Raw genomic sequence first — 24,700 nt, 5'->3', positions numbered from 1 at the left:
GGGGCTGGATGCTGCTATCAGTTGTTTAATAGGGAGTGATGAAGTGCTGGCTACCTTTGTGGACGAAGAGCCAGGTCGTGTTGCTCTGCCTTGGTTTCCCCAGGAGTTAAAATTGTGGGGGGTGACAGTCTACACCAGTGATTCTCAACCCGGGTCCTTCGAGATCCTCTGAAGGGTGCCGTGAGAGACCGTACAGTGTTAGCTCTGTTAGGTGGGCAAACATGATTCGCAAGATAAACCCAGGGATTTCCATTAGGAATCCATAGCTGAGGTCTGTCTGCGTTCTTTGCAACAGAAACGCTGCTTTACATGAAACGTCCATGAATTGGGGGTTTCTTCCCCCCTTCTCCCGTGCCTATTGGAGACTGCAGCCCTGGTATTGCTGACCCCGGGGAGGTCCAGACTGGTGTGGCACGGGGGCTGCAGACCGGGAGCACTGAGTGCATGGGAGGTCTGGAGTAGCAGTGGGCAGAGAGATGGGGGTAGGGCATGCAGGTTAGGATGGAGGGGCGTTGATAGTTTTTTGGGGGGTACTTGGGTTGGTTTCGGAGCCCTGCAGGTCAGGATTGGGGACCATTGGTAAAGCTTGGGGGGCGGGCGGTGACTTATGGTGACTTGGGACGCTGCAGGTCAGGCATGAGGGTGGGAAGGGGTGGCAGGGATGTGGCCATGCTACTGTCAGGCCCGAGATGCGTCGAGGGGTCCCTAAATTTGGAAGACAGCCTGGACACCCCCGCCCAGGGCTGAACGGCAGCCGCAGCCTGCCTGCGGGCAGCTTGCCCACTGCTCCCTCCGCCTCTGCCGCGAGCGCCGCGCCGTGCTCGTTCCAACAGGAGCAGGCTTTGCTTTCCCTCCCGGGCGTCCGGTCCCCGAGCCATGCCGGGACCTCGGAAAGCCAGCAGCCCCCGCAGAAGGATCGTGCTGCCGGCGTCCCGAAGCGGACCCGTGCAAGCCCAGCCTCCGCTCACCTCCGGGCTGCCCGAGTGACTCAGCACAGCACAAGCTGGCGGAGTTATTTCAAGCCCTCCTGGTGGATCTGGCCTCCAGAGGAGCTCCTCTCTTCTCTCCTCCCATCGCTGCTCCAGCATCTCTTCGCCGGAGATGCTGTCGCGTTTGGCAAGGGCGTCGCGGCCCCGTCGGTCCGAGTAGCGGCCCGCCATGGCCTTGCTGGGGGGCTCGGTTTTGTCTGCCATGGAGAGCCCCGCGTGGTCCTGGAAAATAATCCACGTCACCGGAGGTACCGTTCTTCGTCCTTCCTTTCCTAGCAGCTGTAACGCTTGGCTTGCAGAGCGAGCAGCGTGCGGTAGGCTTCCCAGCAAAATCTCTCTCTTGTGATCTTAAGTGATATCGGTGTCAAGCTGAAGGAGCTCCCTGCTCTCGGGGCGGGGGACACCAGGGAGGGTTCCCTAGGGTCCCGTGTCCAGGTGTGACAACTTCCCCTGGTGATGCTCATGGCCGTGAAAGACAGCAAAGGGCTCCTGCTGGAAAGTTGGGGGGCCCGTGTTCGGCTGCACCCCTTGCTTGGCAGGTGAGAGGCAAGACCGAGGTTACAGCTTTGCAGTGTCCAAGCAGGGATAACAGGAGCCTCTGCTGTACCCGTAGCTGGGTGTTTAAACTTGTGAAGGGCAGAGGGTCCTTCGGGCAGGATGCTGCCCGTGAGCTGTGGGCTCGCGAGGGACCCAGGTGCGCGCTATGCATCTGCGAGCTATTTGTGCCGGCAGCACATTTCGTCCTTGGCGGGAGTCAGCGGTGGGGAGACGGGGAAGAAAGACCTTCCTCTTTCCTTGGGAAAGGGTTATGCTTAATGCATCCCAACAAGACGCCGGAGTGGGCAGCACGTTGCTGAGCCTCTGACAGCTGCTCCCGCGGGGCTCAGCGCCTTGCAAAAGGCATTGTGCAGCGGGGAAGGCACTGAGCTGAAAATGCCCCCCCCGGCACTGGGTACGGAGTGACACGGCCTGGCTTCGCTCCGCAGCTGCAAAGGGTGAGTGCTTCGCTCTGGCCAGGTATGATGCAGCCAGGGGCAGATGGATGCCGCCAATAAATCAGGTTTGGGAAAGGGGCTGGGAGGGAGGGAACGGGGGGAGAAGAGGACTCTTGTAGCCTTTTTCTTGTCAAAAAGGCCTCTGGGAGTGGAGGACCAGCTCCCGGGGCTGGTCCAGGAGGGTGGGGAAAGGTGACACCTCAGCTTTTGTGCTGCTGGCTAGGCAGAAAGGCGGAGGGGGGACCCCAAGGGTGGATCACCCCGGTGGGGCATTATAGGATCCTAGGGAAGTCGGGCTGGAAGGGACCTCACGCTGTCGTCAAGGCAGGAGCATCCCTGACCCTAACCCGTCCAACTTGCTCTTGAAAACTTCCAAGGATGGGGATGCCGCAGCTCCTCTAGGCGCGCGGTCCGATGCCCGACCGAGAAAGTCCCTCGGCATCTCCAGCCGCTGCAACTCGAGGCCGTTGCTCCTAGTCCTGTCTCCCACCACCAGAGAGAAAAGCCCGGCTCCGTCCTCTCCACCATCGCCCTTCAGATCGTCTCTGATGCTCTCTTCCTTCTGGCTGCTGCTGAGGAAGCCAACATTTCCACTCTCGATTGAGACCGTTTCTTTCTCGCCCGGTTTGGTTTCTGCTCTGAAGCCCGAGTGTGGGGGCTGACACCAAACAAATTGTTTTTTCCAGGGTTTGGCCCCAAAGCTTCAATTTGGAAAGACCTCCTGAGACTGGATGTAATATGGGGGCTGCCTATCCCCTTCATCCCTTCCAGGCTCTTCCACCACGATTCATAGATTCATAGGTATTTGGGTTGGAGCCGGGGGTCGTCGAGTCGGACCCCGGCCGCATCACGAAACCATAACCGGCAATGATGCACTGGGTCAGCTGCCACTGACGGGTCGCACAGCCTTGGGCAAGTCTCTTTGCTGCACAGCTCTGGTTCTCTCTCAGGAAACTGGGGGTGAAGCTATTGTCTTATCCCCGGGGTGGGAGGAACAGGGTGTAATTTGAACCCAGCATGAAACTGGGCTTCCCGGGGAGATGCGAGAGGGAGAGCAGTGCGCGGGGAAGGGGTGCCGGCGGATCCCCTCCGAGCACCTGGGTGGACCTGGGTGCTGTGAGGCAGCCGGCTTGTGCCCATTGCCATGATATCTGAGCCCAGAATGGCCGGATCAAGCGGGCAGGTGGGGCAGGACCCTCATCGTGGAAATGACGTTGAACTTCCTAGAATAATTACTGCTCGATGCCTTCTGGTGATGCCGCATAGCAGGGCAAGGGGGAGCTGGGTATCCAGCCATAGTACATGTGTGCTGAATGGGGAAGTGCAAGGGCCCAGTGGTTTGGGCGCCAGCTTGGAGGCCTCTGCCACAGCCTTGCTGCATGACCTTGGGCAAGTCATTTAGCGTCTGGGTGCCTCTGTAGGTTGCAATGGGGGGTTGGCACTACCTCCCAAGTCGTGAGAAGTCCAGTGAAGATTGCGAGGTGACTTGAGGAATATGGGAGCTGCTGCTAGGCCGGGGCAGCTCACAGGGGCAGCCCACGCCTTGTTGCTTCTGCCGTCAGCGATGACGGCAGAGCATGGTGGGGATGGGGGACTGGGTCCATGGAGAGCAGCCTCCTCCTCTGCCAGGGAAGGTGGAGCATCCAGAAGCCAAGGACCCTGCTTGGGAGGTGCGGGGTTGTGCAGAGGCAGCAAGGCCAGAGCAGGTGGGGGGACGTGGGTCCCTGGGTGTGAACCCGAGGGCCCGTGGGGCTGCCCTGTGTCCTGCTGGGCCAGCTCCTCCAACGTCCCTGCATCGGGGTCCTTTGCACAGGGTCCTGCCTGCTCTGCCTGGTGCTTCCAGGGACCGCCGGTATCTGCCCCATCACTCGGAGCAGCCCGTAGTGTGCCAGGCTCTGCCAGTGGGAGATGGGCGAGGTGAGCCCTGTGCATATGGGATGGGGGGGAAGCTTTCCTTGCAGCTGAGGGTCACGGCATAAGACTGTTCCTGCAGCAGCAGGGGCTGCGGGGGCTACACAGCAGGAGAACGGGAGCCCGTGCCCCTCATGAGAGATGCCAGGGGTCCTGCAGATGCCCTGGCTATGCCTCTTTCCCTTGCTTTCTTTGGGTCCGTGTCGGGAAACTTCCTTAGCTTCCTCCCCATTGAATAACACCGATGCCCCTGTGCGTGTAGACAGAGGCGATGATCCCACCCGTATCCCAGGCTGGGTAAGTTGTGCCGATGTAACATCCATCGATGTAAGGCCCCGCTCGGCACGGCCCTGGCTGGGATGATGTAGTCAGGGCTGGTCCTGCTTGGACCGGGGTGGGGGGGACTAGATGTGACCCCCTGAGCTCCCTTCTAACCCGAACTTCCTATGAACCCCTACATCTGCCTAAATATAGAAAAACCATTGCAACTTTAACCCTGTTTCGTTCGGGGTTGGCGTTACAGCGAGTTCGCTCCCTTGTGCTGCGATGGTACATTGGGGCAGCTTGCCCTGCCTTGGATACCCCCCCAGTTTGCCCCGAGGCTGATCTCCATCCGGCCCCCACTCCCCCGTACTGTGAGTAGGTTTGGGGAGGGTTTGACATTCCTCTCTGCTGCTGTTCTCCCTTTAAAAGCTCTCAGACACTCATGTTTCTGAAGAGGAGGTCACGTTAGGTGATGGGGAAGGCATCAGACACAACCCTGCGATTAATATTAATGCAATCCTTGATGCGTTTGCGGCTTAGGCTCATTCATCGGGGAGAAGAGCAGCCGTGAATCAAAGATGCACCGCGGTGGCTGCCGAACGCGGCACCAACTCCTCTGCCAAGGGCCGGGGAGGGGAATATGAATGAGGCCTAAAAATACTCCGAAGTCACATTTCTGGAGACGAGATAATTTGTGTTGCGACGGCGGGAGAGAAGGGGACCCGGGCTCCGAGGTAACGGGATGCTTCTAGGAAGGAGACTAGCGACAGCCATGGGAAGAGGTTGCATGAGCAGAAAATGAAGCTGGGGGGGGTTAAAGTCAATACTAAGGAGCCAATTTGGAGCCTGGCGTAAGTCCAGCACAGTCAGAGGGCTTCGTCCTCGGGGGCATATCTGGGGCCAGCTCCAAAGCCCGTCCAAGGGCTCCGGCTGTGAGCGATGGGCCTCGTCGGTACAATGATGAGAGACATCATTGTAAGCGTCCGCTCGCTCAGGGAACCGAGACAAAGGGAATTTATTAAGGGCACACAAGAGATCTTCAGGCTCTAGCTGCAGCATGAATGGGAACGAGGCCGGCTGGCAGTCGGGGCGGCCGCATTTGCTCTCGGGGAAGCAGGAAAGCACGTTTCAAGACACAAAACAGGCCAGGATCAAGAGCTGGCTGTGGAGGGGAATCTGAGCTCATGCATTGCAGCTAGTTCCCCCCCGCCCCAGCAGCCTTTTTTGCTTTTCAAAAGAAAACAAGGGAATAAAGAGCGAAACAATCCCCATTACTCATGCCTCTGTAGCACTTTTACAAAGCCTGTCGCTGAAAGGCGGCCGTCTCTGGGGTGGAACGCAGCGCCCGGGAGCACCAATGTTCCCACCGTGTGGGAAGGCTCAGGAGGTAGCTTGCACGCAGCTATTGTCCTGGCAGTGTCTTTTGTTCACGGATCTGGAAAGCCCTTTGCAAGCATGAATCCGGCAAGCCTTGCAGAGCTGTTTGGCCTAGGAGGGGAGGCTGAAGTGCTCGCAGGGGGCCCCAGTGTTACGGAGAGGCATCTTGCTGGTGGGGTTACCACAAAAGAAGACTGGGGGAAATGGGCACAGACACATTCGTAGGCTCAGGGTCCCAGGCCCAGATATAGCAGCATACCGCAAAGCTCAGCGCAGCATCAGCTGTATGCAATGTCTGCTTGCCGGCAGGTGTACAAAGGCCTTTTCTGACGTGCCCTTGCTGAGTGGATGTCCTCGAGCAGCCAGCGCATGTCCAGAGAGCCAAATCCTTGTCAGCCCCTCTACATTTTGCCCCAGGGACCTGGCGTCAGCAATAAATGGGATGATTGCAGCACCTGCTCCGTAGAGCTTGGTTAGGAGAGGCATTTGCAAAGGTCTGCTATATCTGCTTGCTCATCTTCAGTCCAGGGAGCCCTTCTCAGCCACTGCTTTGGCTTTGGAGTGGTTTTCGGATGGGCTGGTTTTTGGACCTGTTATTGCCTGAGCTGATGTAAGTCCTACATTACTGCCTCTCCCTGAGGGATGCCTCCATGCTGGCCAGCCATCCAGATGCGCTGGCGAGCCATCCAGATGTGCAGAGTATCTCTAACGATCCAGAACTCCAGCAGCGCTAGGCATCTGGTAAGTCTGAGTTATTTAAGGCTGAGGGTTGGTCGGTGTATTGATCTCAAGGATAATTTGTGCAACGCGGTAGTTGTCAGGTCCTCGGGCACATTATTGGTTGGGTTGTGGTGTGTCCCCGGGCGTCGTATAACAACACCCGTCGTATAAAGGCAGGTGGGAGGTTGAAACCGGATGGGTTACAGGAATAGAAACTCCCCTTCCTAGAGCATCCTTCATCCTGACAGGCGTGTTGAGCACAGGAATCGATTCGGCCGCCGGCGCGGGGTGTTGACTTTTGTGGATGAGGAAAGGGAAGGATATTGTATTTAGCTGATACGGCAGGGGGAAATTTAAGATGAGGCAATGTGTCATCCTCCAAATGTGAAGGACCTTCAAGAATCAGAAGGGGCATATCCTGTCTTGGCGTCCAAAACCACCAGGAAGGGCACAGGAGGCATTCGTGAGGTGCCGTGTGTGCAAGGAGGGTCTGGGGCATCACTTCTTCCTGGCTCATGTGTGGCCATCAGCTAATCGTTTCCCTGTGCACCTCACTTTCTCCATCTGTGAAATGGGGCAATTGCCTATTTCTGCTGCTTGCTTGGCCCCTGTCACCCTAGCACTTTGCTGCCTTTATCGGCTTTATCCTCACATCAGCTGTGAGTGCAGGGAAATGCTGTTCTCTTCCTTATGCTAAGGAACCAGGCCCTTGCCTCTCAATTACTCAAGGTCTTCCATGTCCCATGTTGGTCCTGTGTCCCCCCGGACCTTCCTTCACTGTTCACAACAGCAACACGTGCCCCCAGGGAGGTGTTTTGAGGACGCATTGCTCTCTGTATTGCTACAACTCTTTGCTGGGTTTGTTTTTGGGGTGGGGATGCCTCTCTGGGAGATCTGATGCAGCCCAGTGTCCGTCCTACGCAGGTGCCTCCCCTCCTACCTGGAAGGTTTGGGGTGAGTAGACGTGCCCCTGTGCCAGCATGGAGAGCTGACCTGCCCGACGTTTGGCAGGGCTGATGACTTGCGTCCGACCTGGCTGTCTTTGGCAGACTATCAGCTCTTTGCCTTAGATTATTCCTTATCTCGTCTCCTGCCAGCAGCTTTGTTCAGAGAGCGAGAGCAGGGAAGGCACCTGCCTTTGTGCGTGCGGTTGAAAGCCGGCACCATTGGGTACCTGTTTTCCTTTGAACAGCACAATAACTATGGAAACTTGCCCCTGGCTCGCGGCGCTGAATGGGAACGATGGCTCTCTGTTAGTCGTTGGACAAAAGGGCGAGATGTGTTTTGAACAAGAGGTCGGGCAGCAAGGCATGGCTGTACCTGTGCGCCTTTCTCGGCACGGCTAATGCTAACTCCTGGGGGAGGGCAGGAGGTTTGGGACATGGGAGTCAGTGCTGAAAGCCTCCTCTTTTCCCTATGGTGCAGCAGAAAGCCATGGGGAAATCAGTGATCCCATGTGGCTAAATAGATGGTTATAGATACAAAACAGTGGGTGCAGGTATAGCACCGGGCTCCTCCGTGTGCACCAGAACGCAAGGGGGGAAATGGGGCAGCCCCGTCCAACGAGTGCCGACCCCAGCAGAAGTATTGCCTGCTATCCATGATTCCCTGGATGATTCCCAGACTAGAAATGATGGGCGTCTGGGTGGGTTATGACTTGCCCACCAAACCATAAAGGCTTGGTTGTGAGGGGGACTCCCCACGTGCTGGGCTTCTTCGTCGTGGGATCGTAGGAAACTGGGGTGCACGGGATCTGGAGATATCATCTAACCCCGTGGGGAGCAACCTTTCTTGGCAGGCAGGCCACAAATTCCCTCCCCAGGTGCCACTCGGATCCCCTTCTCCCACCGGATCGGCTGCTTTTCTGCTCCCTGCTCTGCCTGCTGCTCTGCTTTCTGCTCTCTGCCCTGTCTGCCACTGTGCTGCTTGCTCCCTCCCTGATCTGCCGTGTGCTGCGCACCCGGGCTGCCTGGGCTCCAGTTTGGCCACCCCTTCCCTAGTCCATCTCCCCCGCAGCAAGGCAGAGTCAAATGGTCCTGACCTAACGTTTGGCTGGTGCCTGTCTAACCCGCTCTTCAGAGCCTCCACCGATGGAGATCCCACAGGAACTTGTGGATTAAAACTCGCTACTTATGCCAGAGGGCGATGCTCCCTGGGTGGCGGGGTAGGGTGGCCTTTGGTGTGAACACCGAACTGGGCTCCAATCTCAGTCACACCGGGTGAAACCTGGGGGGGCTTCATGGATGCACTTTGCCCCTCGCTAGCGAATGGGCTGTCTGAGGAGATAAGAGCCCAGCGACCAGTGACAGGAGAGACTGCTGGAGCGCAAGGGGTGTTAGGGCTCACTGCGTTTAGCTTGGAAACCTCTGGGCTTGAATTCTGGCAGCGACCCACCCAGGGGTCTCTTACAGCTGTCGTGGAAGAAGGGGATGATGCAAGAGGCAAGGATTTCTTAGGGCAGTGGTCTTCAACCTGTGGTCCACAGAGAGTCGAAGGGGTCCGCAAACGATGACTGTGATCAGTCAAAAATATGTGCATACCCGCCCTTCCAGTTCAAAGTGATCGTCACCCCGTTCCAAATTTGCAAAGGGGTCTACAAATGAAAAAAAGGTTGAAAACCCCTGTCTTAGGGTGATCTCTTTTATCGGACCGACTGGATAGTTGGGGTAGACTTAGCCATGACAGCATCCTTCAGCATCAGGTCTGACCAGAACTAGCCAAGCCCACCATGGTAAACCGGAGTTGTAGGAGGGGGTGAGAGAAATCCCTAGGGGTAGAAGACAAGCAATTAGCAGAAGAAAAGCTGATTACCGGGAGATCAAGGCCCATCAGGAGGGAGGAGGTTCCTTCTCCCCTTCCTTTCCTGTGTGGGGAGACTTCAGGAGGCAGGTAGGTTGCAGTGGGTGTGCTATCAATGCGATATAGGCTTACTGTGTGGTAAAATACTGTGCAGTAAGCCTTCCCTGGGAGTGTGTCTACACGTGCACCCTGTTGGGAGCAAATCTGCTCCCAATGGGAGCAGCCTGGTGCAGGCCTGCTCCTGCCCTGCTCTGCCCCCCTGGAGCAGCCAGGGGGGAGCTCTTGGCTCCCCTGGGGTGCTTGCCTAGGGGCTGGCAGGGGGCATGGGGGCTGGTCCTGATGCACACGGGGCCGGGAGAGCTCTGCCAGCTGCAGCAGCAACTGTCTTTTGGCCCCCGTGCGCATCGGGAGGGGTCTGGATGTGCACAGGGCTGGGAGACAGCTGCCGCTGCAGCCGACAAAGCTCTCCTGGCCCCGTGACCTTTGGGGGATACAGCTCCCAGCGCGCCCTGTCCCGGCAGATGTCCCAGGAGTGGGACAGGACCCAGCCAGTCAAGTGGGACAGCTGCTGGTGAGCCCCCGGCAGAGTGGGGAAGCAGAGAGCTCCCCAGTCCCAGTGCTGCTTGGCTCCCGGCTCCTGTGGGCAGCCAGGAATTGGGAAGCAGTGGGGGCAAGAGTGGCCCTGTCCCAGCACTGATTGGCTCCCGGCTCCTGGGGGGAGCTGGGACCTGAGCAGCACCAAGACTGGGGACAGAGAAGTCCCCTGTGGCTCCCCTCCTGGCATGACTGACTGGGAGCAAATTTGCTCTTGGTCAGCATCTACACAAGCGCTACCGCACAGGAATTACTGCGCAGTTAATCTACTACCTGTGTTGACACTGCACAGTAGACTAATTTACTGCGCAGCAAATGCCATGCATGTGTAGACAGTGACACCTTACTGTGCAGTAGTTTAGTCTACTGCGCAGTAAAGCATCTTGTGTGGATGCCCCCAGCGTGTCTTAAAAGCTCCAATCCAGGAGCATTGGGAACTGCTGAGCTCCTCTGAGTGAGCCTTTCTCCTGCCCACGTTGGGGGAGTAGTGGGGGCAACACGAGAGGCCAGAACTCACTGCTTCTCTGGCTCGGGAGGATGTGCATTGAAATGTGCCCCGACCGGCGATCTCACTGACATCCACTGGGCTTGTCGCACCTCGTGCGTTGACCCAGGGGAGGTAATGAGAGGGGACCCCCGCGTGGAGAGCATCCCTTTTTCATCGGAGTGGCTCTCAGCAGCTGCTCTGCTGGCACGAACTGCGGGGAACCCGAAGCAGACTAGGTGCTTTAGGGGCGAGGAGCACGGTGCATGTGGCGAGGAGCACGGTGCAAGCTGCATGTGGTGTTGTGCTCGGGTGGGCTTTTCAGCAGGAGCTCCTATAGCAAATGCTCCCAGACCGGGGGGACTCTGTTAGAGGTGGGATCAGGCTCTACTCCTAGCTTGGCTATTGGCCTTGCAGGTGTAAACTCACCTCTAACTATGGAGCACGACTCTTCTCGGTGTGGGCAGTGATAGAACAAGGAGCAATGGGCTCACGTTGCAGCTAGGGAAGTTGAGGTTGGATATTAGGAAAACCTTTCTCACTAGGAGGGTAGAAAAACCCAGGAACAGGTTACCCAGAGCAGTGGGGGAGTCTCCATCCTTGGAGGTTTTGAAGACCTGGGTAGACAAAGCCTTGTCTGGGATGCTGTCGTTGGGCCTGGTCCTGCTCGGAGCAGGGGTTGGACTAGATGGGACCTCCTGAGCTCCCTTCAACCCTTGTTTTCTATGCTAGGATGAAGGCTTTGCATTGTGTTTATCCTCACACCTTTCCATGGGGCTTCAGGTGCTGTGATAACTATGGACCAAAGAGACCAGCAGGGAGCTTCAGAGATCGTCAGTCCAACTCCACTGGCACCAGTCGTAGCTGTAGGTGAGGGGAAGGCAAGGTTGGCCCCATCTGAGGGTCTGGCTGGTCAATTATAGATATTAATGACCCTGCTGGGCTGGTCTGCACCATATGGACCTGCTTGCACAGAAATGACCTGCTGTGAGGTGAATGATTTATATTATATAAGAGCCCTGCTGAACAGCCTGTTCTTGATGCCCTTCGCAAGCAAGGGCAAAGCTGATTGTATCTGCTGGCGCTGCCAACAGCATTAACGAGGGCCAGTTTAATTACCGCGAGTCAAGATGGAGCCTTAGTCGCTGAAGAGCCTTTTCCCTTTTCTCTATGTCCGGTTCAAAGTCTGCCCCGGAGCCCTTTCCACGGGACCCACCTCCCTGTCCCCTGTGTACGTCTTCTGCCTCCCCGACCCGGTTTAAGAGAATGGCAAGTGCTTTCAGGGACCCCAGACATCAGCAGATGCAAAATCCTTGGGGCCAGGCAGGATGGGCCAAGTCCCTGGAGCATCGTTAGCATCCCCTTCTAGGACCTCCGAGTCCATGCCGGGTGTAAGGGTGATGGTGGGTGCCATGAGTTGAAAGCATCACCGGGGGAAGGAGAACCAGAAAGAAGCACAGGGACACTCTCGGGCCAGCAGCCTCGGTTAAAAATCCCCTGTGTATTTGTTACTCCGGGGCTCTGTGTCTTCCCTGTGTCAGTCGCTGTCAAAATGCTCTGGCGCTTGTCTCCGACCTCACCGGACAGAGACAGTCCTTGTTCCCTGTGCCCAACATCCCCTCTTGTGACATCCTCAGCGCCCTGACTCTGTGACTCATCCCTTTCTGCCAGGCTCGCGGCCCCGAGCAGCTGGTGAGCAATGCTTCGTTCGTGCCTCCGCAGCTCGTGTTTTCTCCCCCACGTGCCTCCCCATGCCGTTGAATACCCCCCCAATCCCAGCATACTGCCCATCCTTCACCAAACAGGCCCCGTTGCACGCTGACCAGCTTCGCTTGTGTTTTCCAGGCGTGTGCGGTTGCTGTGGTGCGCTGCGTCCCCGCTACAAGCGGCTGGTGGACAATATCTTTCCGGAGGACCCAGAGGTAAGCGGGTCTTCTCTTTCCCTCTGAGCACGGTGGGCTAGAGTCTCTTCCGACTGTGGGAGCTGCCGTGGATGTAGGTGTCTAAACACAGTCCTATTCCACTCTGAAATCCAGTAACGCCTCTGCTTTTGTAACACGCTGGGTACATCTACATGTGTGCTTTAATGCGCATTAACTTATTTTAATGCGCATTAAAGCGTCACAGAAAACCTGTGTGCTTTTGCGAAGGTGCATTAACATAGGCTGATGTGCCTTTTTCTAGTACCTCACAAAGGAGGTAAAAAATGTAAGGCACAATAGCAAAAGTGCATTAGTGAACGTGTAGATGAGCCTGATGTTGCTTAGCTTATGCCTGAGTCAGAAGAGCAGGGGGCAGGAGGAAGAGGGCTATTCTCAGTGGGGGCAGACGACAGGACAAGGAGCAACGGGCTCCAGTTGCAGCACGGGAAGTTGCAGTTGGATATTATGAAAAACTTTCCTGCTAGGAGGGTGGTGAAGCACTGAAACAGGCTCCCCAGAGAGGTTGTGCAGTCTCCATCTTTGGGGGTTTTGAAGACCCAGGTAGACAAAGCCTTGGCTGGGATGATGTAGTTGGGGCTGGTCCTGCTTGGAGCAGGGGGGTTGGACTAGATGTGACCCCCTGAGGTCCCTTCCAATCCTCATTTCCTATATGATTTCATAATTCTCTGAATAAGCCGTCGGCTTGCTCCGTGCTCGACTGAAGCCATGACTCTGACAAGCTGCCCACCTGTTGCATTAGCCGGTTTTGAGGACCTGAAATGCAGTAGGGTCACACGTAGGTGCCCAAGACAGCTTAGGATCTGGCCTTGTAACTTATAAACCAGCTGGGCTGGTGCAATCCCTGAATCTTCCCATTCCTTTGGCCCACGGGTGTACTGGGCTGCTCTGTCAGGCTGTGGCATGCCCCCAAATGCCAGGAATTGCCCCCTGCAGTGACTCATTCTCATGCTTGCGCATAGACTTCATTTTCTGTGATGGTGCCTTGCAGGGGATCTTAATGTTAGAAGCATTTTGTGTTCATGCCAGAAGCAACCGCCATTTGCACTCCCACCAGGCTCTCTGGGGTTTTGGCTCTGCTTAATACCCCATTTTTTTTTGCACTGACTGACACAGTTGATGCCACGCAAATATTTGCTCTGAGATGAACATTTGCAGCTAACTCCTATAACATTTGCATGCGGAGTATCTAAATGTGCATGGGCTGCGCTCTAAACAGCAGACAGCAGAGCTTGGGAATATACCTCCGTGCCCAATTGCAAAGCATCCTCTTGCTGGCTGCCAATTTCTCTGACGATGTCATTATGATGTCATCCACGAAGAACTGCCGTGCGGACAAATGAGGTCGCAGACTGCCAGGTGTGAACCTACCTGTGGAAAAGGCAGAGAAGCAGCAGAGGCAGCAGCTTCCAGGCCTGAGATCCCTGCCTGTGTGCAGGAGAGTCCCTGGTGAGGCTGAGCCGGGGAGGGGAAAGATGAAAACAACAGAAGACGGTCTGGAGAGAATCGCTTCTCTGCGCTTTCCGTGACGCAGAAGCAGCTCTCCGGGATAATTACCTGCCCACTCGGAGCGAGTGTCAGCCTCCCCGGCTCTCTTTCTTGAGCATGCTGTCATCATCCTGTAAGGACATGCATTTTTTCTCTCAATACCCCAGGGGAATCCAGAACTAAGTAATACGGCTCCTGCTAACCCTTCGCAGGGCAGCTGTGCCCGGAGGAATAGGACTTCATGAGGCTTTTTCACCTCGGAAGAAGTCCTGCTGCTCCTGCCTGTAAATTGGGGGCCTGAAGACATATTGCAGGGCGCTGGGTAGGGCAGTGGGAGCCAGAAGCAGGGGACCCCTGCCCTGACGCAGGTAGAGGCAGCTCAGAGATTGCAGCGTGACTGAGAAACAGAAGTGCGGTTATAGAGAGCCCCCACCAGCTTTTCAAGCTAGGCCACGAAAATACAGGTGGCTGCATGGAACAGCTGACAATTATAGTCATAGACAAGGAGGGTAGGAAGGGAGCTCAGGAGTCACATCTAGTCCAACCCCTGCTCCAAGCAGGACCAGCCCCAATTACATCATCCCAGCCCAGGCTTTGTCTACTCAGGTCTTCAAAACCTCCAAGGATGGAGACTGCACCACCTCTCTGGGGAGCCTGTTCCAGTGCTTCACCACCATCCTCATGAGGAAGTTTTTCCTAATATCCAACCTCAACTTCCCTTGCTGCAGCTGGAGCCCACTGCTCCTTGTCCTGTCATCTGCCCCCACTGAGAACAGCCCAGCTCCATCCTCTTTGCAGCCCCCCTGCAGGGAGGTGAAGCCTGCTATTCAATCCCCCTCGGTCTTCTCTTCTCTTCTCTTCTCTTCTCCAGACTAAATCAGCCCAGTTCCCTCAGCCTCTCCTCACCAATCCTGTCCCCCAGCCCCACAACCATTTTCATTGCCCTCCACTGGACTCTCTCCAATGTGTCCACATCCTTCTTGCAGTGGGGAGCCCACAACTGGACACAGGACTCCAGATGTGGCCTCCCCAGTGCTGAACAAAGGGGAGCAATCACGACCCTCGATCTGCTGGCAACGCTTCTGTGCAACCCAGGATGCCGGTAGCCTTCTTGGCACCAAGGGCACACCGCTGGCTCCTGTTCAGCTCCTTATCCCCTGTCACTCTCAGGTCCTTTACTGCCCAGCCAGTCGGTCCCCAGCCTGCACCGGTGTGTAGGATCCTTCTCATTAGGCTCAGCAGAGCAAGGCTGATGCTGCGGCAGAATGACAGGTTGCCTGTCCTGCAGGCACACGGTGTCTATTTATACTGAGCAGTGGTGCAGCAGCCACCCCTTGCACCCCAGTGTGCCCCGAGGCATCTCTACAGCGCCTCATTCAGCTCCTCAGCCTAGTCAGCCCTAAGGGGGTCGGTGCCGAGGCCTCCAGCTGTGAGGCAGGGGCATGAAGTCCCCTGCTTCTCCATGCGGGCCGTTGATCATCAGTGCTAACGACTGACCGGGGTTTCTAAAACTTTCCACTGTAGTGGCAGTCTGAGGCAGGTCTATTTATCATACCTTGATGGTGGGGCTAGGCCCGTCAGGACCTGCAAGCCCCACCTTGGTGGCAGGATGGAGGCCACTAAATGTACAGCTAATTCCCTGGGACACCAGGAGCAGAAGTGCAGGTGGTAGGTTCATAACGAGTGTGCAAAGGGCAGAAAACACCAGGTAGCACCCATTGCCCCTTGAATGTGTCTGAGGAGCTTGTCTAGCTTGGAAGACCCATTGGTTTGGCCCCGACACTGCTCAGACCATGCGGCTCCTTCCAGTCCAGTATCGAGTCGAAGTCCCCAAGGTCCCCAGCCTGTCCTTTCCCCCTGCGCGATGGCAGGCATGAGCTAACCCCACATTGGTCTGTGTTTCAGGATGGGCTTGTGAAGACGAACATGGAGAAGCTGACCTTCTACGCCCTGTCGGCTCCGGAGAAGCTGGACCGCATCGGTGCATACCTCTCGGAGAGGCTGATCCGAGACGTCAGCAGGCACCGCTATGGGTAAGGACACCCACCCTGTAGCTATATAGGGCTACAGCTGTGGTAGCTACCATGCGGGTGCAGACAGTGAGCACCTGGAAAGACCTGGGGCAGGGTCTGGGCGGAGGGGGGCAGTTCATTGCTCAGAGTGCTGATCGGTATCCATTCATGCGGGTCATGCCTGCCACCGTGTTGTGTTGCCTTAGCAGCTATATGCACACAAAGTTACGCCAAGACATATACCCTGTGACTCTCTAGTCATGTGGATGCAGCTTATGGCTCCAAACCCAGTTCTTGGGTGAGTACCCACGAGGGAGGGCTTGGCCAGGGCTGTGACCAGGCTTCACGTGAGCTGAAATGCGAGCTGAGGTTCTCCCTGCTTCTTCCGAATCAGCAGCAGGTTTGTGGACTTCGTGGAGCCAGAGGTGGGAATGCAGTCATGAAGGATCCTGCACTTACGGGGAGATGCTCTGATCCAGGTGACAATCCAGTGCAGACAGAGGGCTGGCTTCTCCCCGCCGGGCTCCTTGGCTGGCCGTTCAGCACAGGGCTAATGGCACACTGGATGCAAGGGGAAACCAGGGTATTTTGGTGCCGTAGCACAGTTCACACTCCCTTTGCACAGGTGCAAACCGAGGGGCAGGCTACAAGGCAGAGGAGGAAGGTCAAGACCACAATGTGAGATCCACGAGGCAGCCGTTATCACTAGGTTTGATTTGACACCTCTTTTGGAGATAATGTATATCAGTGGAAGGAAACCTCACTGCATTTCATTTATTCTTGCTGTGTTGCAGCTTTCTGGCTAAACCAGCTGCTGGGATTCAGTCTTCTCATCTCTGTCTCCCTTCTTCGCAGTACAGTGGCAGGGGCTGGGGTTGTTTACCGAGGGGCGCTCGTTTCTAGCAGCACTGATTAAGGATGCCGAATGCCAGAGGAGCACGAGAGGAATCTCTTTGACATAATGCTGAGATTTATTCCCCTTGTCTCGTGAACAAAGCCCAAGCAGACAAAGTGTCTTTGCTTCGCAGTGTGAAGTTCAGTCTGCCTTTTATCCTCTGGGGGGAAAGGAGGTAGACACATTTCTAAGAAGGATAGTAGTTGATGGGGGAAAAAATGGAAAGCTTCATGCACATCAGGCGTCATCAGGACTGACAAAGTGCCTGAAAGCATTGCCTGATGTTATCCAGTTAAGCAGCTGTTAACAGGACTCTGTTTGTTGCACAGGAAAAAGACTCTAAGAGAGTCTGACATCTAAAGCCAGGCTCTCTGGGGAATATTTCTTTCCCCCTCCTGCGGCAGAGGCACCTCTTTGACTCAAAGCAGTCTGGGAATTTCCCATGGAAGTGCCCGATCCAAAGCTTTTTTCTTCAACCTTTGAAATCAGCTCAGTACAACAGCTCCTGTTGCAGGTCACACCAGCCGGGGCTGACACGCTTCCACAAGCTTTTCTCACGCCACGACCGAGATGACTGAGCAGCCTCGGGAGATCGGCAGAGCGCAGCTCCTGTCTCATGAAAAGAAAGTTTATCGTTGATCCCCGACTCGTCCTCCCGATGCATGGCATCAGATGAGTTTAACATTAGTGGGAGCCACCATCCCTGAATAGCAACCTAGACATGGGTTGCTGATTTATCTAGCTGCGTCTTTAAAACCTCCAAGGATGGAGAGTCCACCACCTCTCTGGGTAACCTGTCCCAGTGCTTCACCACCCTCCTGGTGAGAAAGTTTTTCCTAATATCCAACCTCAGCTTCCCTTGCTGCAGCTTGAGCCCATTGCTCCTTGTTCATCATTTACCCCCACTGAGAACAGCCCAGCTCCATCCTCTTTGCAGTCCCCCGGCAGGGAGTTGAAGGCTGCTATTCAATCCCCTCCATACTAAATAAACCCAGTTCCTTCAGCCTCTCCTCAGTCATCAGTCGTGTGCCCTAATGTGTGTGGCACCTTGAAGGGCTTGCACCCTGATTGAGAACCACTGCTGTACACCCAAGGGAGACGGGGAAGATCAAGCCGGCCCCTTCCAGCCCCATACAAACTACCGTATTTACCCGAATGCAAATCAATTTAAGGTGACCCCGCTCAATTACTAGATTCTAGCCATGGAAAATAACACCTCATTGCCAGGAGTTGTTGGAAGCAGAATAGGAGCCAAAGTGCAGCGTGTGGGTCATGGTGCAGGGAGACACAGTGCAGACAGGCCTGTGCCACAGCCATGGCAGGATCTGTCCTTTGCTGCAGAGCTGAGAGCAGCTGCGTGGCACCCTTTGGGGAGCAGCAGGACAGCGAGCGTGCATGCATCTCTGTGGGCAGCGAGCTGCCTTCTGCAGAAATCTCTTTGTGCTCGTTCCCCCTCCAGGCGTGGGCCTGGAGGGATGACCATTGGGGACCCAGTGCTAGGTAACCCACCGGGCACACCCAGCCTGCCCTAGGGTCTCCGCAGATGCCATTAACCCTAAGACCCTGCCTTGCACTTAAATGTCTCCTTCTATATGCTGACTTCTGGGCCGGGGCCCAGATCCTCGCTGCTGTGATATACCTTTGCTCAGCAGGTAGAGCTTGGCCCTTGGCACTGGTGTTTTCAGGGAGTTTTGCTGTAGCAGACCTCTTTAGCGTCCAAATCCACTGAGCAGAAACCCGTCTTACAAGGGTGTGCGGGACTCTCTCCCGCATGCATTCATTTCCCGGGCTTTGCAATGCTTTCCCTGTGCAGCCCCCTTCTTGCAAATGGAGCCAGTGCCCAGAGATGCCCAGTGCCTGATTTCCCTCTAGCCCAGCCTGCTGCATTTCCAAGGGTGCATCCTTCTCATCCTTACGCAGGAAAGGGGCTAAGGGGATAAAAAAGGAGCTGAACAGGGAGCTTCAGGAAAGACTGGGGGCAAAGAGAGATGTACAGGCAGTGGAAGCAGGGGGCAGCCACCAAAGAGGCATACACCGCCCTGGCGTGCTATTGCAGGGAGCCAGGCAGGGCAAGGCAGCGCTGGAGCTTAGGCTGGCTGCAGCAATCAAGGACAATGAAAAGTCCTTCTACAGATACATAGCGAGCAAAAAGAAACTGCAGGACAAATCAGGGCAGTTGGTGGTTGATGCAGACAAAAAGGCAGAGCTCTTCAATGAGGTCTTCGCTTCGGTATTGCTAAGTACCGGCCAAGACAGTCCCCCACCTTGAGCATAGGCAGATGTCCAAAAGGCACCAGACCACCAAAGGTTAGTGTTGACTTCAAGAGCACTTGGAGGGGCTGGATGGGTACAAGTCAGCCAGCCCGGCCGACCTCCATCCACGGGTGCTGAAGGAATTGGCCAGCGTCATTGCTGAGCCACCGACACAGCTGTTTGAGCTCTCGTGGTGCTTCTGACAGGTCCCTGAGGACTGGAAAAGGGCCAACGTGGTGCCCATTTTTAAGAAGAGGAGAAGGAATGAGCCGGGTAACTTTAGGCCAAACTGGACAGGTTGGCTCAATGGGCAGAACGTAATAGGATGCAATTCAACAAGATAAATGCAAAGTGCTCCACCTGGGGAGGAGGAACCCCTGCACACCTACAGGCTGGGGGATGGATGTCCTCCTCAGCAGTTCAGGGGCTGAGAGGGATCTTGGAGTCATCATTGACTCCAAGATGAACACAAGCCGGCAGTGCAACGAGGCCATCAACAAAGCCAATCGCACCTTGTCGTGCATTAGCAGGCGCATGACCAACAGAGCGAGGGAGGTGATGTTGCTGCCTGTAACCTAGACAACCCAGTCCAGGAGGTATCATTAGTCCAGATGTGACATGTAGGTTAAGCAATTAGTTGCACTTTCCTTAAAGAGATCCACGAGGGTCTGTCCTGGGGAGCAGGCATTTTATTGCGTGGCACGCCTAAAAAAAGGGGATTTCACAGCACCTGGTCGAGAATCACTGCTGTACAGCCCTGGGAGACATGGGAGAGCACGCTGGCCCCTCCTAGCCCCAGACAGACTACCGTATTGACCTGAATCCAAGACGACTTTGAATTTAAGGCCACCTGCCAATTATCCAATTCTAGATATGGAGAATTATACGTTTGCTCTAAATTTCCATGTCTAAAATCGAATGATTGGAGGGTTTTCTTAAATTCATCACCCCTCCCCATTGCAGAGGTGGGGCAGACAATGTGACCCCCCAAGTGCCTGTGCCCCCAGAAGCTGTGCCCCTTGCTGCCTGCCCCCATTGCTATTGCCACTCCGGGCCTGCTCCCCTGCCACCATCCCATCTGCCACCACTTACCCTGTGCAGCTTCCTCTCCGCTTATCCTGCAGGCATTGGCCCCTTGCCCTGAGACAGCACTCAAATCTAAGACATAGATTTTCCCCCATGTTAAATAGGGGTGAAGGGGGGTGTCATCTTGTATTCGAGGAAATATGGTACATGGGCCACCTTAGGGCTGTAGGTTTTCTTGGATCCTAATTGTGGCCTGACACACTTCAGTTCCACCTGCTATCGCCCCCATATAGCATCCAACCCGTAGTCTGTCCCTGCCTTGGGTTCCCATTGATTCAGCGATGATGCACAGCACGGCTCTTGCTCGCAGGGGTGCTGAGAGAATAAAGGCATTCAAGTTTGCAATGGGCTCAGATATGAAGGTCATTACACCCACAACGTGACACGTGGCATGGTCCTGATCATTGTCAAGCACAGATGAGATCATGGCCGATGTGCTTTTCTTTCTAACGGGGTGTTTTCATTCCAAAGCTGTGTTTTCATCACTTCTGACTCCCAGCGCCTGAGCTGCTAATGAGCCGTGAGCCGGAGTGCTGCAGAGACCTCGCCGTGAATGCAGAGCACTTTAGATGTGCCCATGGCTGGAGATGGGGGCCAGTGTCTCAGGGGTGTAAAAGCTTTTGGGTCTTGCCACAATGGTGCCTTCTTTCTGCTTGGCTAGATGATGCCAGGAGCATGGCAGCAGATTAGTTTCCTCCATCTGTGTTGTGGGTCGGACTGGACTAGACCTGTGAGGTCCCTTCCAGCCCCTCTGGTTCTCAGACTCTCTTTCCTCCTCCATATACCCTCTCACTGGATTGTACAAGCATTTTAGTGTGCAGAGGAGAAGACTGAGAGGGGATTTGATAGCAGCCTTCAGCTCCCTGCAGGGGGGCTGCACAGAGGATGGAGCTGGGCTGGTCTCAGTGGGGGCAGATGATGAATAAGGAGCAATGGGCTCACGTTGCAGCAAGAAAAGTTGAGGTTGGATATTAGGAAAGACTTTCTTACTAGGAGGGTGGTGAAGCACTGGACCAGGTTACCCAGAGAGGTTGTAGACTCTCATCCTTGGAGGTTTTGAAGACCCGGGTAGACAAAGCTTTGGCTGGGATGATGTAGTCGGGGCTAGTCCTGCTTGGAGCAGGGGCTGGACTAGCTGTGTCCTCCTGAGCTCCCTGCAACCCTCGTTTTCTCTGACTCTAAGATTTGCAGTTGCTCAGTGCAGCCGCCTTTATTTTCATGGCGTAGCTTGAAAGGCTGGAGGGGGTTTTCTGTAACCGCAGTTCTGTGTCTCTGAGCTGGCTCTCTCTGCAAAGCAGCCTGCTGGGGATACCGGGCCAGCTCCTTCGCTGGTGTAAATTGCCGGAGTGAATGTTGAAATGCACCCACCAAGGACCAAGCCGTATTTGTCATTCCCTTTAAATCTGGGCTGGGATAGTGCCCGTCCCTGCGCCTGGGGGCACTCAAGCAATTCCCCGTGTGCCCGTCTCTCCTGTAAGTAACCAGCCGGAGGCACGAAGCAGATCCCAGCACGGCCCCGGCTCACAGACACGTTCCCTGCCGCTTGAAGCAAGAGATTCAATTTGTCTGGGAAACGCAGTGTGACACAAAACACATTCTGGAATTGCAGTCTAATCAGGCCAGCGCCCCGGGAACGCGCCGCCAATAAAGATTCATCTCCTGGAGCTCAAAGGTCCTGTGCTCTCTTCTTGCCTGTTGCAACATGGGAGCATTAGAGAAAATGACTCAGTAAGTGGCCCTGCTGCCCGGCGGTGACAGCTCGCTGCAGACAGCTTTGCCAGCAGCTGGGCTGCTTTTCCAGCAGGCACTTTCTAATGGCAAATCGCTCATAGATAACAGGGAATCGCTGCATAGGAACATAGGAAGTGCCATGTGCCGGGGTCTGTCGTGCCCAGCCTCCTGTGTCGCACGGCGGCAGAGAGCCGAGGGCAGAAGGGAGTGAACTGGGTCTGACTGGGGTTTTTTCCCCCTGTTCCTCTCCCTCGCAGCCTCCAGCATTGAGGGTCCCGGCAGGTCCGATGCGGAGGCCGTGCCCCTCACTCCCATGCTCAATAGTGACCGATGCCCCTTTCCTCCAAGCCCGTGTCCAGCCCTTGGTGGATCTGGCTGGACTCAGCTTCTCATCTGGTGGCCACGAGCCCCACGCTTTAATGCCATGCTGGGTGGAAAAGTACTCCCTTGTGTTAGTTTAAAACTTACTGCCTCCTCGTTTCATGTTGTGACCCCTTGTTCTTGTCTGGTGAGAGACAGTCAATAGCAAATCCCTAGTGACTTTCTCTTTAGCATTTAGTATGCTGTAAACCCTTCTCATAGCATCTCTTTTCTACCCTGAACAGGCCTGGCCCCTTTATTCTCTCCTCCTAGGGAAGCCCGTCGGTACCACTCATCATCCTTGTGCATCTCTGCACCTTCTCTTAGTCCTTCTGTATCCTTTTGGGGGTGCAGGTACAGGACTCAAGGTGTGGATGCAGCGTGGGTTTATATATAAAGGGGCATCATGGCACTTCCCATTTTATTTACAAGACCCTTAACAGTACTAACGCTGGGGGCTGATGCTGGGCTGTGCCGTGCCGACCTTGGTGCAGAAGAGCTGCTGGGGAGTTCGCCTTCCCCTCGCTTTCCATCGGAGGTGGGGGCTGGTCCCCTGGAGTGGGATGCAGACTTTTTATCCAGGTGTTGTTTTGGAAATGGCTCCTGGCCGCAGCACGGTCTGGCTTTGCAAGGTTAAAGCGGCTGTGGTTTATGCAGCCCTTTCCACAAGAGGCTTGTTACAGGGCAGGCTTTCTTCCTGCAAGGAGACAAACCACTGGTTCCCTCCCGCTGACTTCCTTTTGGGCTCTGCTCCGTCTCCCTGCAGGTATGTGTGCATTGCTATGGAGGCGCTGGACCAGTTGCTGATGGCCTGCCACTGCCAGAGCATCAACCTCTTTGTGGAGAGCTTCCTCAAGATGGTAGCCAAGCTGCTGGAGTCGGAGAAGCCCAACCTGCAGATCCTGGGGACCAACTCGGTACGTAGCAGCCCATCCATTGCATCTGTCGCGGGCATCCCTTAGCCATCCTGACTCTGCCCATCACAGTATGCCACTGGAGACCCAGCCCCACAGGGCAAAATGGCTTTGATCAGGATCTGGCCTTCCCTCCTTTGGCCACGTCTTTGAGTCACAGTGCGAAGTGGGGCGGCTCAGCACGGCAGACCCCCGTCGGGAGGGGGGCTGGGCTGGAGCAGTGGGGTTGGGAGCTGCAGGGCGGGATGGAGGAGCATTAAAGGACGGTGTCTGGAACAGCTGGGTATTCCTCAGGCTGGATGCATCTGCCTGGCTCCTGGCTCCGTGTCTGAAACCTTGTTCCTAGTTCCCAGCCCCAGTCTGGATCCCAGTTTCTAGCCCAGGCTTGTAACGCTCTAGTGTCAAGCCCTGGCTGCTCACGTCCTGACTGTCCCCTGGATGCATGCATATCTAGTTATCACTCAGCTCGCTGGTTCTGGCCACTTCTGCAGCCACAGCACGACAGGGTCGGTCTCTGCAGTGCTTCGTCCTAGATGAGAGTTGGGGTGGAGCAGAGCAGTGGGTTTATGATCTCCGCCGCCCGAAACCCAAAGCCTTCACACCCCGCTCTTCAGCGCTAATTGTATGAAATTGGCAGTGACGGGAGCGTCTGTCGGCAAAGCTGTTCATTCACGGGCAGCTCAGAAGAAGCAAGATAATGGATGGGTCAATCTGAACGAGCACAGGGCTGCTGGGAGTGGCCCCACGTGGTACGGCAGCGCCGGCACTGATGGTAGCGATGCTGCCGTCATGTTGTGGAGGGCAGCTGCTTGCCGGTGTCGCTCGGACCTTCACAGCGGCAGGGAAGCTAGAACCGAGATTCGCCGGCTTGTAAAGTTCAAGTCTGTACCACTGGAAGGGGGAAGGAGAATCACCACGAACTGTACAAGGCCTCTGACACACGATTGAGCCAGTCCAGTTCTGTCCAGTACAGGGCACTGCTGTCTCACCCGGCACCCCCTCCCTGCCTCGCTGCATCCTGTAGTACCTGCAGGATTGCTTCACCCTGAGCTCCCCCGCTTCCCTCTGCGGGGTGCGAAAACGCAAATAGGGATGTTAAGTGCTTTGGCCAAGGCCAGGGGAGGAATCAGTGGCAGAGCAACGAGCGGGCGCTCGTGTCTGCCTGTCCAGTGGCCAGATGAGCCAGCACTGCCCACGGAGGCCTCTCTGAATCATTGAGTCACAGAAAATGAGGGTTGAAGGGACCTCAGGAAGTCACATCTAGTCCAACCCCCTGCTCCAAGCAGGACCAGCCCCAACTACATTATCCCAGACAAGGCTTTGTCTACCCGGGTCTTCAAAACCTCCAAGGATGGAGAGTCCACCACCTCTCTGGGGAGCCTGTTCCAGTGCTTCACCACCCTCCTAGTAAGAAAGTCTTTCCTAATATCCAACCTCAACTTCCCTTGTTGCAACGTGAGCCCATTGCTCCTTGTCCATCATCTGACCCCACTGAGAGCAGCCCAGCTCCATCCTCCAGTCCGCTTCCCGGTCAGTAGCTGCCTGACAAAGGCAAAGGAACGAGAAGGCCCACAACTGAACAGAGACTTTGCTCCGCTGGTCGTTTTGTAGAAAGGCAGGGTAGATATGCACCTTCTAGACCAACTAAATTAGATAAAGAGAGAGCACGAGCTTTCCTGAACTCCAGTTCACTTAATGGGACACTGTCAAAAGACAGCATAGGGCTGAGTATTAAGTGGAGTGAGTGATTAGAGTACAAGAGGGGGGAAAAGAGGACACGGTCCAGTCCCTTGATAGTTTCTTGTTCCACAATTTTCCCTTCACACTGGTTTCTAAAGGGTTTTTTTTTGCCTGCAAACAGCAGTCCTGAGGTCAGCGCTGGAGCGTG

The 24,700-nt window shown here is 55.5% G+C and overlaps 1 protein-coding gene across 6 annotated transcripts in view; it reads left to right on the top strand.

Moving 5' to 3' along the window:
* EFR3B (EFR3 homolog B) overlaps positions 1 to 24,700 on the top strand; it is a 103,887-nt gene that overhangs the window by 27,320 nt on the left and 51,867 nt on the right. For 5 of the 6 annotated variants that reach the window (XM_059728252.1, XM_019483784.2, XM_019483787.2 and 2 more), the window contains exons 2-4: positions 11,979 to 12,055; positions 15,467 to 15,594; positions 22,665 to 22,815. In XM_059728252.1, the coding sequence (XP_059584235.1) occupies positions 11,979 to 12,055; positions 15,467 to 15,594; positions 22,665 to 22,815 (356 nt within the window). Of the gene's footprint in view, positions 1 to 11,978; positions 12,056 to 13,377; positions 13,695 to 15,466; positions 15,595 to 22,664; positions 22,816 to 24,700 lie in introns of those variants that run through there. The other variant, XM_019483789.2, reaches the window with a different exon arrangement.

The sequence above is a fragment of the Alligator mississippiensis genome, chromosome 1, assembly GCF_030867095.1.
Source record: "Alligator mississippiensis isolate rAllMis1 chromosome 1, rAllMis1, whole genome shotgun sequence".
Taxonomy (NCBI): domain Eukaryota; kingdom Metazoa; phylum Chordata; order Crocodylia; family Alligatoridae; genus Alligator; species Alligator mississippiensis.
This window is presented reverse-complemented; position numbering and strand designations above follow the sequence as displayed.